General features: G+C 36.2%; 1 protein-coding gene across 1 annotated transcript in view; it reads left to right on the top strand.

The window, feature by feature from the left end:
- The window catches only part of SATB1 (SATB homeobox 1), a 76,257-nt gene that overhangs the window by 46,116 nt on the left and 13,525 nt on the right, over nt 1-16,616 (top strand). Inside the window, exon 10 of the mRNA XM_025043641.1 lies at nt 1-66. This exon is cut by the window's left edge and continues 6 nt beyond it. Coding sequence (XP_024899409.1) covers nt 1-66 — 66 coding nt within the window. The remainder of the gene's footprint in view (nt 67-16,616) is intronic.

Here is a 16,616-nt window from a genome sequence, read left to right as displayed (position 1 = left end):
CAGGAAATGAAGCGCGCTAAAGTGTCCCAAGCACTATTTGCAAAGGTTGCAGCAACCAAAAGCCAGGTAAGAGCCTCTATTAGGTATTGAGAATGTTTATCTGCAAAGCCTGTGAAAATTTCATTCAAAGGGGTGTCTATTTTCAATGTGAATTTACATCACCAAGAGGTCACAGTCTCCAGGATTATTTACAGAGCTCTGTGATGAAACAAAATGTTCAGATTCAGGTAATAGACACTTGGTTTCGTTTCCTCCAACAGCCAGTCTCAGACCAAGTATTTCTCAGTAAATCCCTGAGTCAGTTTATAGTTGTTTTCAGAAGAAGGGTATTTTAATATATAGGAAGTTTTCAATCTGGTCAATTGTAGGTGGAACAAATAACTTGAATTATTATTGTTTCGTTATTACTTAAGATGACCTCGATTTCCACCCTACAATACTACAAACATTATAGTTTCTTCTGTTCTGACTCAGGCACCTACAACTCTTAGGTGCAGTTATTAAAACAGACACATATATATCTTTTCATATTAATGATTTTATTTTTTTCTATAGATGTATATGATACAAGTCGAATAACAATTAGAAAAATTGTCCATATCTGATGAATTATAAAGGAGTAGAATTGAATTGGAAAAGTTACAAATCTCTACAAAACAAGATAAAAACATAACAAAAAATAGAAAATGCAGTTTTTTGTCAGTATAATTGTCATACATTGATAATTTTTGTTCATTGGAAGCTGAGTCATCTATATGAACAAACTTAAAATTTTCTATAAACACTTGTTCAAAGCCAAGACTACTTCTTAAAGAATGAGAAGAATACTAAACCTTCTTCCCCTTTGCAAAAAAATTCGATAACACTATCAAGGTGAGAATTTAGACACCGTCAGGCTCAGGTGAGATTTTCGCAACTTGAAATTTTAAACAAATATATTCTTATTATCATTAATGAACTCTCCTTTATAAAACAGCCTGATTGCTATGAACTTCTGGTAAAAATATACAATCCTGAGAGTATTTACAATATACTTTTTTTAGCTTTTCCTAAAACTTTATTCTGTCAACATAAATAGTGGTACTTGCTGAGAGTTTTGCTTTAGAAAAGGTTGTTCTTGTTTAAGTTATAGGCTGGTTGAAATACTTAAGGGATATCTTGGAAATGTTATATAAAAATGATTAAACTCAAGCTGTGGACTGTAAAAATTATAGCTTTATAGGCCACATGCCTGCCTACCCTTCAATCACTGTCAAAGTGATAATTTCTACAATAATACGTTTCTTTTATTGTGAGATTCTAAACATCAAGTGCTGTTTAAACATTAAACTGAATTGTTTATGTTAGTGCTGTACTCAGCGTGTCATACATCAGGCCACCGTAATCTCTCATGGAATGTAAAATTCTGTCATGAATCATGGCTTGTATATCGGAAATTACTGTAATTTTGATTGGAAATTACAGGGCTCTTGAAATGTTTCTAATTATGATAGAATGTTAGAGCCGCTTCAAACCTGTGTGCTTCTTCAGATGTCTTCATTTACATGCCAAGACTATGCATTAAGGAGAAATGTCCCGTTCTCACTTTACCCCTCACCCACCTATCCTGCACAGCCTTGTTTAGGCTATTTAGTCTAATTATGATGAAGATCTCATATTTAAACACATATTATCTTGCCTTTCTTTCTGATCTTACTTCTTTTCTGACCTATCCAATTAAATTATCAGGAATAACAGACTATATTCTTAGGCCAAACACTTTCCCCAAATCTCCAAAACAGATAAACAGAGAAATGAGACATGTATTATTGTAATAAGGGTCAACCTTAAACAAACAAAAATAAATATTAAAACTTTTTGATAACTGTCATTTAGTTGCTTGTCGTCCGTCATTTAATCTAGTCCCCCACCCCGTCCAATTTTTTCTGACTATAGCACAGCTCCTTATGGTTAGTAGCCTTCATTCTTTCTTGTTTTTAAATGATATCCCAAATTTTCTCCACCTGGGTTGAGTTACTGATTTTAGACCTATTTGACAGCATCAGCAATTGGTTGCTAATGTCACGTGACTGATATTCTGGGAAGTTTTAAATATCCTTATTCTTTTACCCCTGTACTACAAAGCTCCTCATGAGTCTCTTTCACCAGTGTCACTTGGCATCTTCTATGTGTCTGCCATGATGGTGTTTCCTAGAAACCCCAACGCTGTTATCTAATCTCATTACTGTTTGAGAGAGAATCCATGGGCCAGTTGTTGGCAATGGGGTCAAGCAAACTGTTAACCTTAGTCCCTCAGATAGTTATTCCTTACTACTAATTTACTGTTAACTCCCTAGCAGAGCATTTTCATATTTTTCTCTTAGTTCAGGTTAGATGTTAGCACTACCCTATTTATGAAAATAGGTAGAAAGATTTATGATTACTTCAAAATAAGACAGTCCAAAACCTGTATGTAATATTAAAAGAGGAAATCTGACATCAAGGGAGGGTCACCTATTTAAGTCCTGATCTCTTGCCATGATTTTTGTAAAGGAAACAAAAACTAGCAAACACAAAAATAACAAAAAATCTTCAGACTGACCTTTATCATGATCAAAATTCCTAACTTCTAAAAGAGTTATCTGCGCCTTAAAGATACATGCCAAAGCGTGTCAGAATGAGGCACATGTCCCGGAAAACGGAGCATGTATAAAGACGAAAGTACCAGAGTTACTTCTGTTTCAGCCCGTCCAGCTCCATCTGCGTCTTTGTCTCACTCTGATTCTCCAGGTTGACTTAACATTCATCACCTTTTTTGTGCTAGACCCCATCAAGTGTTATGTATTATCTGCATTTAACCCTCAGAGTAACCCTCTGGGCTAACGTCATTTTCCATGTTGTACACTGGAGGGTCACTTGAGTAATAAATAGGAGAGCCAACCCCCCACTTCTCTGCATCTGTCCTATTTTAGTGTCTCCTTAGGGTTTCAGGTAGCATCGGTACTGAAGTTAAACCCTGTTCCAGGAAAGAGGAATTAGAGATATTGTACTAATTGATAGTGGAGACGGCAGTGGCTTTCCTTTCTTTATTGACATATTCATGGGATATGGGTCCTTACCAACAAAGGAAGACTCTTGGAGTCCATGCTTTTTCATGCCCACTGGGGAGTAGGCAGAGGGGGAGACGTGGCAGAGGACTCAGAAAAGGCTAGAGTCCAGGCTGTGTCACTGGTATTATAAGATTGTGAAATTATTTAACCTTTCCAAGCCCAAGATTTTTTTAACATGGAAAGAGGTCATGTGCTGTAATATATGCAGAAGAGCTTTTAAATCATACAGTACTATACACAAATGGCTAATGTCTTATAATGTGCCCAGCAAGAGGCTCAGCCCTCCACACGGAGACTTTTAAATTATATCGTCATGTATCTAAAGTACTTTTCATTTTAAAAGGTAAAGCGTTAGGTTGATACCTTGAACGACAGGCAGCTTAATTATTTTAAAGTTACTGCAGTCCCAGAATGTTATGGAACCAGACACATCATAGTTGTGCTATGCAGTTACTAATGCACAAAGTATTTTCTGTAAAAGAAACCAACTCTGTAGATTCTGCCATTTCGCATGTATTATATTATCGCTTCCCTTCGATGAATAATAGAAATGAGATTGTTTTTAACACTAATAGAAATGTCTGAATAAAATATGCAGGTACACACTGAAGATAGGCTACTTTTTGTGCTTGGATAGGAAAGCAGACTAATGCAAACTTTAAAAAGATGATATGCTTTAAACATAATGTGAATAGCTACAAATGAATACACTTTATATTCTGGGTATTCAAATAAGCAGCAGTTTTTTCAAGTGAATCATATTGGAATTTTATCAAACATTTAGTCTGATAACATTCAAATAATTATGAGAGCAGAATTTGCTAATTTTACTGTTTAAAAAAAATAGTTGATTTGGGTAATAACCATTACGGTATCAAGGTTCAGTTACTGTTCATTGGTTATAGTGTTTTCATATGGGAGATGGAAATGGAATTTTTTCCTTAATGGTGGCAGATGTTGGAATCTAATTTTATTTCCCAGCAAACCTCCTGAGAGCTCTGAGACTTAAGGTGTATGTCCAGCAAGGGGACATTAACGGCACCGTAGGCCTTGCCTTGTACATCGAATTATTACATTGATTTTCGTGTTTGCAGAGGTGGAGCTTGCAGATACAGGAATGCAGTAAGAGTGAAGGGCTTTTGCAGAGCAGCACTGCATCGCCACTTGTGTTTAGAAAATGATTTCTCTCTAGTGCTTTATTGAACAGGGTATTTCTTTCAGGTAAAGCAAGTAGATGATGAAAATTCCATTTGACTGAACATGCTTTCCGTGTAATCTTTTGCAATCTACCCACCAGTCCTGGAGAGTTGGAGGACTCTCTGGCGGCTGCTACGACTTCGGCTGGGTGATAGGTATGATTTTTAACACTAAAAAAAAAAAAAAGAATTTCTGCCTCTGTGAAGATAGCACAACCAGTAGGAGAGACAAAATAAAGACTTGTGTTTTCTTCCATCTCTTTTCCAGACACTTTTATCATTGAGACTGAAGGCCTTTAGCATGAGAGAGAAGGGAGGGCAAAGAAAAAAGAAGAAAGCTTGAGTGTTCCTTGGGTTCATGGGTGAAAAAAATAATAATTTTTTTAACTTTTGGATTGGAAATTTTTAGATGGTGATTGGAATTCTGAAATAGAAGTAAGACTTGATATGTCATAAAATAGGCTAGAAATGGGGCTAAAAATATCATTTTCATTGATGGGAATAGGAATCTATAGTGATAAAATCCAGGAAAAATTCAAGGAAACGTGACGGCATGCTATATGCTAGCATAGGAGTGAAGGCATCTTTTATTTCGTGAGAATTATATTACACTTCAAGGAAACTACAGTTTGAAGCGCTGTGCTGATTCATTCTTTTGGAATCTTCATGTGACAGACATTGCTGTAGCATGATTTCACCTGCGTAGCCTCCTCTAAGACACACAGGAGGCCCCTGCAGATGAGAGAGTCACAGTTTCTGTTATTTCTGGTGCCACACCCCTTTCTGGAAGTCTGTGGGAAGACACTTACATTGTGTCTTCATAGCGCCTTCCCTTGGTCAAATAGTGTTTTCTTCAGCCACGGTCAAGAGAGAACTTCCTCTTTACACATTTCTCCATCTAGCGCTTTATTTTATTTTATTTATTTTTTCTGGGTAGATGAGACCCTGGGGAATGCAGCTTAGGTTTCCCTGGATTGGCTTCCTTGGAGGAGGAAGGGGCAATAGGAGTATTTTGGGGGAGATTCAGGAGAAAAGTAAGAACCCAGAGTGCAGCCATCTCAGCAATCTGCTCGTGTGTAGTTTGACACATTTTGGGGGGCCTCTGTGCTCTATTCTTGAGTAAAAAAGCATGTGAAGTTCTATCAGTTTCCTATTTAAGGTGTTCTGTGCTGGTAGCCAATCTCTAAAAATCTCCTCTGTATGAATATTGGGAATCCATATTGGATTTAGTTCTTATAAATGTAGACCTATCTTTATATCTCTCATTGATTGTTATACGGGACTATGGAAATTAATGGCTTGAAATACATGAATATCGACATACTCTAACGGTGTAAAGGTACATTATTGTATGTTAAATGCTGTTTTAAGAGCTAATTAAATTTGTGGATCTTTCCACATTTCTACATTATAAAAACAATCGTATGTTTTAGTAAATCCAGGCTTTGATCGAGGAGGTCTAAAATTATCAGACAGAGCACTTGCTCATTGTATTTTTGGCTAAAAAGTAGTGTAAATGAGTGTTTTTTGCCCCCAGACACTTGATGTTACCTATTTAAACAAGTTAAACAGAAGATTTTTGGTTATCTTATTGCCACTTTAAAATCATTTAAAAGTTTCAGTCTTTTCTCCTAAATTAAAAATTAACTAGAATCATGTAAATACATTTTCTTTATTGACTCACTTTATAAGTTAACTGTTACAAATACGGTCATAACTCATCAAGCCCAGTTTCTCCACCTTCAGAAAATGTCATAAAACAATTTTAGACGAGATTTGAAACGAATTAGTCTATGAATATTTGGCCAGCTTTTTAAAGAAGATCATGATGTGAGGAAGTCCAAGGACAGTCACCACATAGTGGTCCACCCTAAAGCAGGTCCGTGTGTATATACGAAAGCACGAGTATACCAATTATGTATTTGTAGACTCTACTTTACTCTGAGGCCACATTAGTGTAAGTTGAAAAGTTGGGACTAGGAATATTTTATGGAAGTTCCCTTTTTAGAAGCTCCTCTATAATCAGCTTTGACAGTTGAAGTGTTAGTGCTTTAGGATAGGATCAGGTGTCTGCCAAATGGAAGTGAGGAAGAGACCGAACCAATGGAGTTTAACTCTTAGTAGGAATTAATCTTCAAACTGAATGTCATTCAATTAAACTTAGTGCATAACTGTGACACCGATATAATCCTTTAACAAAGTACCAAGTTAAAAGACAAAGTGTTTTCTGAGAAGTCTCAACAGTTGTCTTTTATGTTTTTGATAGTAAAGGTAGGTTTTATTTTAGCTTTATCTTCTTTTTCCCTCATTGAGAAATGAAAATACAGGCCCTATGAAATGAATGAGCTATGAAAATGCATTTATGCAAAATGACAATAGAAAAATAGCTCTGGAAGAAACTGCACCATTAAAATTTCACATCGACAAAAGGTGCTAAGAGAGGGATAGAAGAACTGACGTTGGTAATACAAATCTAATGTAGATTTTTCTTCTGCTCTGCTGAAAGGATACCTTTAGTATCTTAAAAGTAACCTTTGAGATGACTCATTTCTTAAGTATGGTTACGTTTTTCACACGCAGTTCTTTTACATGACAAAATGACACAGCTAAATCATAGACCACCCATTTAACAATATGTTCAGTATATATGTTAGAGATTAGTATATATGTTAGAGATCAGTATATATGTTAGACATATAGCCATTTCATAATTTATCATTAACTACCTTATAAAAGTGTAAGCTTCAAACTGCTTGTGGCGTTCCATACAATTGTTAAATTAATGAAGTTGTCTTTTTTCTAAGTCTTAATCTACTTGCGTTATATGTTAATAGAGAATCTATTCTCCTTTGATTTCTTGATTCAACAATTCCAGTTGTCTGTGTATTTTTTTTTTTTTTAATAATTCCCTTTTCAACCAGTATGCTTGAGGAATTGGGTTTAAACTCACTGTTTCATAAACTGCCAGCCTCCTCGGCCGCCTCAGTGCCTCTGATTCTGTAAATCAGATCATAGGCAGCATGCTGTCATATAATAAGGTGTCTGATCCTTATTACCAGTTTGTTGATGCACAGACTCCTTCAAATTGACCATTGCAACACATGGTTTCCCCTGAAACTAGCTGTGATAATTAGCGTGGTTCTAATGAGACAGAATGTCACTGATCTTGTGCTGAACTGTCGAGTATCGATGCTACGGATGGGAACTGTCAGAGCCTGCCATCTGTGACAGCGCTTGGCATATTCCAGTGGCAAGGTAGAGCATGCTCAATAGAGTATTTTCAAACAAATGGCCTTTTTCTTGACGAGGGCTCTGTGTTCTGTTCAACTGGAAGAATGTTTGCCCCAACTTTGGCCTACACTAAACCCATTTTGAGATCCAAATGTGAATAAATACTTAATCTCTGTTATGTGTTACATAAGAGAGAAATCTTTTGTTTAGCAGGTGAATTTTAAGTGGCATTCCTTCTCTTGTTTTTTTTTTTTCTTTTTCTTTTTCTTTTTCTTTTTCGTCTCTCCCAATTGCCCCATATTGTCAGGTAACAGTGAAGCAGTCATTTAAGATACTTTCCCCCAATTTTAAAATTGCCGTGTTTAAAAGAAATTTGTTGGGAAATTGGAATGGCTCATAGTGATAAAGCGGTCTGATTTAACCGAGATAAAGGGGAAAATGGGGAAAATAGTTTCAAATGTGTGTAAGAATACACAAGTTGAATAGAATTAAAATGGACAAGACAGTTAGATCTACAGGCTCCAGAGAGAAGTAGACTACAATTTTTTGCTGGAGTAAAAGTCCAGCATTGCTTATCATTCCAAAATATGCTTTGTTGCTTTTTATTTCCTCCTCTCTGGCAGACCACACAGGGCTTGTTCTGAAGAACATTTTCACTAATCTGATCAGGCAGCCAAATACGCCGGGAAAACTGCTTTAATGATCCCACTAATTACCTCAAGTCAATATGAACTGTATTATTAGACTGAGGGAAAATATTCCATTAGGTCTCCCCCTTGGGAGTTTCTCCGCTTTGTGATGTCACTGAAGCCTTCACCCTCTCGCTTGTAATTAATTTTATTTACACACGCAGGCACGCACAAGGTCACACCTGCACAACCGGCGCTGGCCAGGGAGCTTGTGGCACTCCGGCTTAATCAGATCTGTCATAATTACCATTCTGCATGTTTCTGACACACGCTGTGAAATATTTCAATTTAACTGCCGCTACCAGCACAACCAGATGTAGTGCGAGTGTGGCTGCATTGGAAATATTATTCCTCAGGATAAACTCTCTCCTCCTCCTTTTTCCTCCCCCCTCCCCCTTACAGCTAATGTGGCACAGAAGCTGATGTATCCTGTAAATCTTGAATGCAGTGCTAGATTGATAACAGGCGATTAGACAGTTTAACCACAAACAGCTTGTTCATTTTTCACAAATGAAAACCACATGTGGTGTAACTAAAATTTCAGGCCTTTTTTTTTTTTTTTAAGAGTTGGGGTATGTATGTGTGTGTGTTGACGATGTGCTTAAATAAAAATAAAGTGCAATGAAAGGAGTGTCTAGAAAAATGGAGAAGTTGCCTAGTTTTTTCCAGGTTATTTTATCAAAACCTTCATCAAATCCCATTTTTTCACTTTCACCAAAACTGAAATAGGAAAAAGATTGTATTCTCTATTGAGCTTCCATTTTTTACTGTAATTTTTTTTTTAAATGAGAGAGATAATAGTCTTTTGAGCTATGCCTTTTTTTTTTTCAGTGTTAAACCTTTTATTTGAACATAAATTCTGAAAGAATGTTTATGATTGATAATATATAGTTTTTTAAAGGACAGATTCCCTTTTTTTTTTTTAATGGAGAGATGTTAGTTTAAGCTTTATGGTCATATGCCAGACAATCCAAAACCAAAAATGGACTCAATCAGAAATTTTATTTCATAGAGATGTTTTTGGATTTGCAGAATCATTTTGAAAGGTGGAGTTGAAAAGCAGAGAATTTTGTTTCTTTAGGAATATTGGAGATAACTTGGCCGAAAGTGTAGGTACAATAGGTAATGATAATAAGGCCAAAGTTGTCACTAGTCTCAGAAGAATCCAGCCATAAAAAAAATTAGTATTGGAGCCATAAGAAGACAAATAAGCTGATAGAAAACTGAAATTACGAGAGGAGAAAGAAATAGGAGCAGTGGTGATTTAGACTCGTGCCTCTAGAGAAGGTTCACAACAAACCACTTTAGAGAACATTTAAAACATAGATGTAGCCCAGTTAAATGTCTTTTAATGCCACATATATTCTTTCTCTTTTTATCTTTGTTTTACTACTTCAGTTATGAACCTCACTTAGAAGCTTCCTAGGGTTCTCTGGTGATTTCTATTATCTGATGAAAGGTGCCATTTCTCATAGAATAGTGGGAGTTTTTTCCCTTTGTTCCCTTACTTTGTCTGTTGTCTCTCTTTAGTTATTTTCTCATATTAAAATAAAATCTTTACTTTCCAGTTTTTCAGTAGAACTTTCTTCTCTTGTACCCTGGCTATTTTTTGTGTGTTTTGTGTTTGTTCCATATCTTCCAACTTTGAAAGCTAACATTTCTCTATTTATACTTTCTTCTTGCCTGAATATCACTTTAAAGGGGGAAAAAAGTATTTGCCTTTTAGAACTCTTCTTCCATATCAGCTGCTAAGCACTTCACATGGTTAATACCGAATCATTAGGTCAGTTTCTTCACACAGTCTTAATGTACTTCTATAGTCATTTTGCAAGATGCAGTCCTTGTGGAAGATTTGTTTCAATCCCCACCTCACCTGTCACAACATTATTTCCTGTTGAGTACAGATAACACCTCAGAATCCTGTTTAACACAGAATTGAAAACACCCATTGCTAATTAGAGCAACTCATCGCTGCTACTACAGTCACTTGCATTTTAGGATTCCCAAGAAGAGATTTGATGTAAGTAGCATAGTTGCATGGAGATGATTCTGGGAAATAAGAAAAGTGGAGGTTAAAAAATACAACTTATAACTTCATTGTTACTGCCCTTGCTTTAATAACTCTGAAGTTTTTGCACAGCTACTTCAAGATATGTTAGAGACAAGCCAGCAAGCAAATTGAATCATATTTTACAGTCACTGGTAGAGCTTGCCACTTACAGGAATCTTGACTTGTTCCTTTGCAAGTGAAAATTTTCATTTACCACCTGAAAAACCATCCCTAGTTTTCCAGATTTGCAAACTTTTGTTTTTGTGTTAGGATTTCTTTGTATCCAGCACACCTGTTGATACAAAAGGGGACAGGAAAGACAGCAAAGAGTTGCTGTTTAGAGATGCCATGGTGTATATGGAGTTTGGGAATATTCAATATTTTGGGTATGAAGGAAGAGCATGTCTTTTCATTACACTTAATTAGACTACAAGAATCCCGTTGTGCAAGGAAATTATTATAATTTTCTTTATGGACCCTGCTTAGTCCCTGTCTAATAAAAGGATGGTTTTCATGTATCTGTTATCAAATCACAGTTGAAGATTCAGTAGAAGTATAGTTTACAAACTGTATCTGGCCCCATCTCGGTTCACCTTCCTCAGCCATTCTGCAGTTAGTGTTCTTCATTGCTCTCAAATCCTCACGAAAATATACAGGAAGAAGAATTGGTTCCTTTTAATATTCTTTACTATTTTCTTTTGGACCCACTGCCTGATTTTTCATCATCATTGTTAAATTCATCAATATCGTATACAGTGCAGCTCACATTTTTATTCTGAGCTGAAAGGAATGAGAGGGCATGCTTCGTGATTATCTGCATCAGATAGAAAGAGTATTAATATGCAAACACAGATGGCTTATATAACAACCTATACATAAAATTCATTTTTCAGAGAGCACTGAGGATTGCAAAGAGAGGTAGGCCGAATTCCACTGCTGCCATGTTATGTAGCCCCAGGCAAGTCGCTTAATCTTTCAGGCTTTGAACTTCCCCTTCAGGAAGGTGAAATGGGTTGAGTCAGATTGCAGTTCCAGGTTCTGTGAGTTGATTGCTGAAACAGGTGCACAAGTGTGAAAGAGGATGCTATTTTGATTGAAGGTTCTGCCGACAGGTGTGTGAGTCTGGGAATGAGTCACAGAGGCAAGGATCTGAACAATGGAAGGGCTCCGTTTGGGGGGCCAAAGTGCTGTTTTGGAGTCTGTGGCCAAAAAGGATTATTCATGAGTAGTACATAGTGAGAAGAATGGATTATTTGGAACTCCATGTTATATAGTATGAACTCCATGTTATATAGTGTGAAGTGAGCTCTAGATTGATAGAATCTCATCTGAGACTCGCTATTAGAAAACTGGAAGATCTCTCTCATTAACAGAAACCTAGCAGAGTCAGTACCTTATAGAGATGAAATGAGCTCAGTTTGTTTGAGGAATGGGCTTGGCTTACCATGGGGTAGGATAGTGGTTGCCAACACGATATGACTTAAAGTTTGCTGAAGAGTTTCCTCCTTAAACATGTCTTTTTTTGTTTTTGTTTTTGTTTTTAACTGATGCTTGAAAGTCCACCTTCTCTCTCTCTCTCTCTGTCTCTCTCTCTCTGTCTCTCTCTCTCTCCGTTTCTCTCTCTCTCGCTCTCTCTCTCTTGCTCTCTCTCTCTCTTCTCTGGATTGATATAAGTTCTGGGAAGAATAGCACATTAACAAGGAAAATATATACTCATTCCGTGAGAAATCACAGGTTTAGAAGTGATTAATGAAATAGGGCGTAAACAAGGAAAAAGAAGCAGGGCATGACAACTGATTTGAGGGACTATCTTGAAGCTCAAATTCATAAACTGGCACCTGTAGCATTTAATAGCTGCTAAGGAGTGCCCATCCCCAAATGTCTCCTTTAAATGTTTACCCATTTTACTTATGGTACCAACAGGAGTGCTACTTGTCATGGGTGCTACTTAGCTGGTTCATTGATAAGAGTATTTGGTCGTTTAAATTAAATGCAGATTAAGTGAAAATAAATTACTTTCAATAGGTCAAGGAAGTGAAGGCTGTAAATAAAATATATATTCACAAACAGACAAATGCTATTAGGAAACCCAGCTCAGTCCATGCCAAGCTGTTACTGTTTGAATTGCTGTCTTTCTTCCTGGAATGCAATTAATTTTTGCTTGAATGTTTAGAGATTGGGGGCAGAGTAACAGCCTAATGGGTAATAATTTTATTTTAGTATTTTGATTAAAAATACTAAGTAACTTGGCCCTGAATAACCATAAGGACTAAAGACTTATCCATAAAGCTTAATTTCTAGACAGAAAGTTTTATTTATATCTTCGGATAAATTTAGCATTGAGCTATATATAACATAAAGTTATGAGATGGTTATATGCCCAGTTATTTTCTACCTATCCCCCCAACCACTCCACCATGTTTCCTACTCACTTCCTTTTTTTTTTTTAATCCTCTATTTGATTAGCTTCCTTCTGCCCTATCTTGAAATCCTAAAGGCAAATACTTTATATCCATGTGCTTTTTGAAAAGTGATGATGAAAGCAAAGACCATTATTTGATTTCTGCCGGTTTCCTAGAGTTTGCATAGCTTCCCCCTCCTTTCCTGCCCTCTATGGCATGCCTATGCCACTGTCCCATTCCTTTTTCTGCCTCGATTCTCTGTCTGCCCTGCTACCTTACCCCGTTCTGTTCGGGAATCCAAGTCTCTTTGGGAAAACTTGTTAATGTTTCTCTCCGGGCAGATGGACATGTCTCAGAGGATACTCTGCTAATCTTGTTTACCTTTACAGTCACTTGGATAGTAGGGAGTTAACTAAGTTAGAATATAGATGCTTTATTCAGAGGTCATAAACCTATTTTTCTGAGTTAGTAATAGGATCAGGAAAAAATAGTGAGGTATATATGTACCAATGTGATTATTAGTCGAAACATTTTAAGCTGGAAAACTGTTGTTTTATGCATAAAATCTCATCCAGAACTGAAATATATAATAAATCGGATAAAAATCTTCCCCCATTTTGATTGACTTGAGAATTGAGGGGCCTTCTCATTAACAGCACCCCTGATGGAAACCTGGGGCTCCTCAGGACACTGTGTGGGAACCATCGTATGAGTAATTAACTGTTTTTTCTCCAACTTGTTACTAAGAGACATGGTCTTTTAATGGCAATAGATAGATAGATAGATAGATAGATAGATAGATAGATAGATATGGTCTTTTAATGGCAGTAGATAGATAGATAGATAGACAGACAGACAGACAGACAGGAAATCTGTTTCATGAATCCATAAATATCAAAGTTTTCTAGTCTACGAGGAGCTTATGTAATATAGTTCTAGGAGATTATTTGAAATATGTATATATATGTATATGCACATATAAATGTATATGTACACATATGTGTGGGGTGGCACCCTATTGTCCCACCTTCCCCCAAGGAGTCTTTGAACTTAAATAAGAAAAACATTTCATTAATGTTATTGAAATTTGACATTTTCTTCAATTATCAGTATAAGCAACAAATCACAGTAGTATTAGCAATACCTACGAATTTATCACCAATAAAAACCAGAAATGTTTTCACATCACATTGTTATTGCAATATCTCAAAATATTTTTGCTCATCACTGTAAAATTACAGTAGTTATTAGATCTGTTGCTAGATCTTATTTAGTGTGTTAATAAGAAAGCACATATATTACTATATCACAAATTTTTGATAATCGTATTTCATAATTGGTTTCCTTCATAATTGTGTGTGTTTTATTTTAGGCACATAAAAACATTGTTCTGAAAAAACATCATCCATGGGCTTCACCAGGTTTCCAGAGGGTCCATGACACAAAAGAGATGACATCAGTGATCAGATAAATTTTGCGGAGGGAAAAAAAATTATATTTTTAAAACACATTTGCTGCGGAATTCTTGAATTTACTTGAGAAATCTCTGTTATTTATTACTTTTTAGTTTGTTTATTTTTCAAGTGCCCTTCACTCCCAGAGCATATAAGCAGAGGTTATAGGGAAATGACTCCCTATTCTATCTGTCCCCAAATCTCCTCTTAACCTGCACAGTAAGTGGCACATTGATGGCACTCAGCAATTATTTGAAGAAGGATGGAACGATTCAGAAGCAGATTTCATCTGCTCACAGTTTTGTCCTCACAAAAGCCAGCACATTTGTAAGGGATTCCAGATGAAAGCAGTAGGGACTCCGAGCTCTGAAAGACGGTCTGGTCAGACTCCGCTCCTGTCCTGTTCTCCTCTCCCTGGGGTCCTCTCTGAGCTTGCTTTCCCCAGGTAGAAAACAGATTCAGTGGTTGTGACAAGTAACTGAGACGGCCTGTGCAGAGAGCCCTAGCCTCCCTTGTCTCCTTTCACTGGCAAAATTATAACCTGGCCATTGTCACTGGGACCCACATGATATTTCCAGACATATTTATGCTTTCTTTTTTTAATGCCTTCTAGAGAATCTCAAGATTTGATTCCCTCATTTAAGCCAACCTCTGATTAGCAGCTTGTTATAATGGATAAAATAATGTGGTTTGGGGCCACAAAAGTAGGTGGCCCCAAAAAGTAGTTTACTCGATTGGCAAAACCTTAAGCAACATGGGAGCTCATAATGACCCGCCCACCAGATTGTCCCTCTTAGGATATGAGTCTCCTGACTTTTACAGTCCTGAGTTGCCTTACCCTAGTTTTAAAAATTCTTCGTCATCTCTCCTAGAATATCATAGATAGAAGATTTAAAATTTTAATTCCCAGACCCTAATTATGCATAATGGGGAGTATAGCTCATTTTAGGAGCTGTCTGCAGTGTTCAGAAGTTTTATATAAATCAATTAAAATGCAATGGCAGAAATATTTGTTTAAAATAACTTGGTATGGAATTATTTTTGCAAGCAAACAAACCACTATATCAGATAAATCATCACCTAAAAATTACTCATTTTGTAATTCATAGTTTTACAGGTTTTTTTTGCACATGGCATATATGGATATTCAGTACCATTTTTTCTTAGTGAGATTCATAATTTTGTATAGAAAAATAAATATTGCAAAATTATAATAGTGATTTTAGGATACAGCGTGATAAGAAATTTGCTTCATAATGTAAGAGCACATAATTATTGGAGTTGAGGGGTTTGGAAAAAGTGAAGTTTCCCATTAAGCTTCTTTAAATGATCAAATGTATTGCCTTTGATAGAAATCTTTAATAGTGTTTCCCTGTCTCCTTAAACCTAGTAAGCTGAGCTCATTTTGAATCTTAGTTCTTGAAATATAACATCATTGTGAATATAAGTTGTAGGACTTCGCTACCATACGTGAGGCTCTCAGGAATTACAGAGGGGTATATAGTTTCTTGCCACTAACTAAATGGCCCAGATTGTGCCATTTTTATATCTTTCTCTGTCCCCCACCCCAACTTATTCCCACTTCACTGTGTTGCAAGGAATCTTCCGCTACAATTTTATGCTCATTCATTGAAGTGTGAGCCTCAAGGCACCTCCAGGCCTGTGAGTGAAGGAAAGTGAAGAGTGTGCCATTCAAAGGGCTATTTGTAATGATCTTTGTTTATGATAAATGTAACTAGGCACAGATGAGGGTGGACTGGAATAAAGAAACCCATCAGCATTAGTTCATGGAATAAATGCCAAGGACTTGAACTGGAGCAGTAGTAGGAATGAAAAGAAGGAACAAATTCAAGAGACATTCTGAAGTGGGGGGGGGTGTGAAATTGACAGGAATTTTTAATTCAAACTATTTTTTTAAATTAAAAAACAGTGCATAGCCACTGTAGAAAAACATAAAATACTAGCATGAGGAAGAATATAAAAATGCCCATAATCCCAGTTAACTAGGGATAGCCTGATTTATGTTCTTTTTACACATACACACACACACGTGTATATGTATGTATATACATACATCTTAAAGATGGCTAAGGAGATTCAAGTAAGCTTAATTAAACCTGTATATTTGCCTATCAGGAAGTTCCATAGGCTAAATTAAACATGTATACATACATATGTGTGTATATGCATGTATATATTTTACATTCATTTGTATGTTATACATGCCTTTGAATACCCTATTGAGGTATATTTAAGTTATAGTCAGCTTTATCTATCACATATTATGCTAATGTAACATTATTATTGTTAACTATTTATATGCATCTTTAATGATCATCTCCTTAGGATAAATTCTCAGAATTAGAATCACTGGATCAAAAAAAGTCACTTTTGTTTTAAAGGTGATTGCTAGACATTTCTACATTCAACATTTTCACATTGCCCTTCAGAAAGATTATACCAATTTATACTGCAAATAACAGTCTTTCAGCACAGGTGACTGGG

Source organism: Pteropus alecto, unplaced genomic scaffold, assembly GCF_000325575.1.
Source record: "Pteropus alecto unplaced genomic scaffold, ASM32557v1 scaffold92, whole genome shotgun sequence".
NCBI classification, from domain to species: Eukaryota; Metazoa; Chordata; class Mammalia; order Chiroptera; family Pteropodidae; genus Pteropus; species Pteropus alecto.
This window is presented reverse-complemented; position numbering and strand designations above follow the sequence as displayed.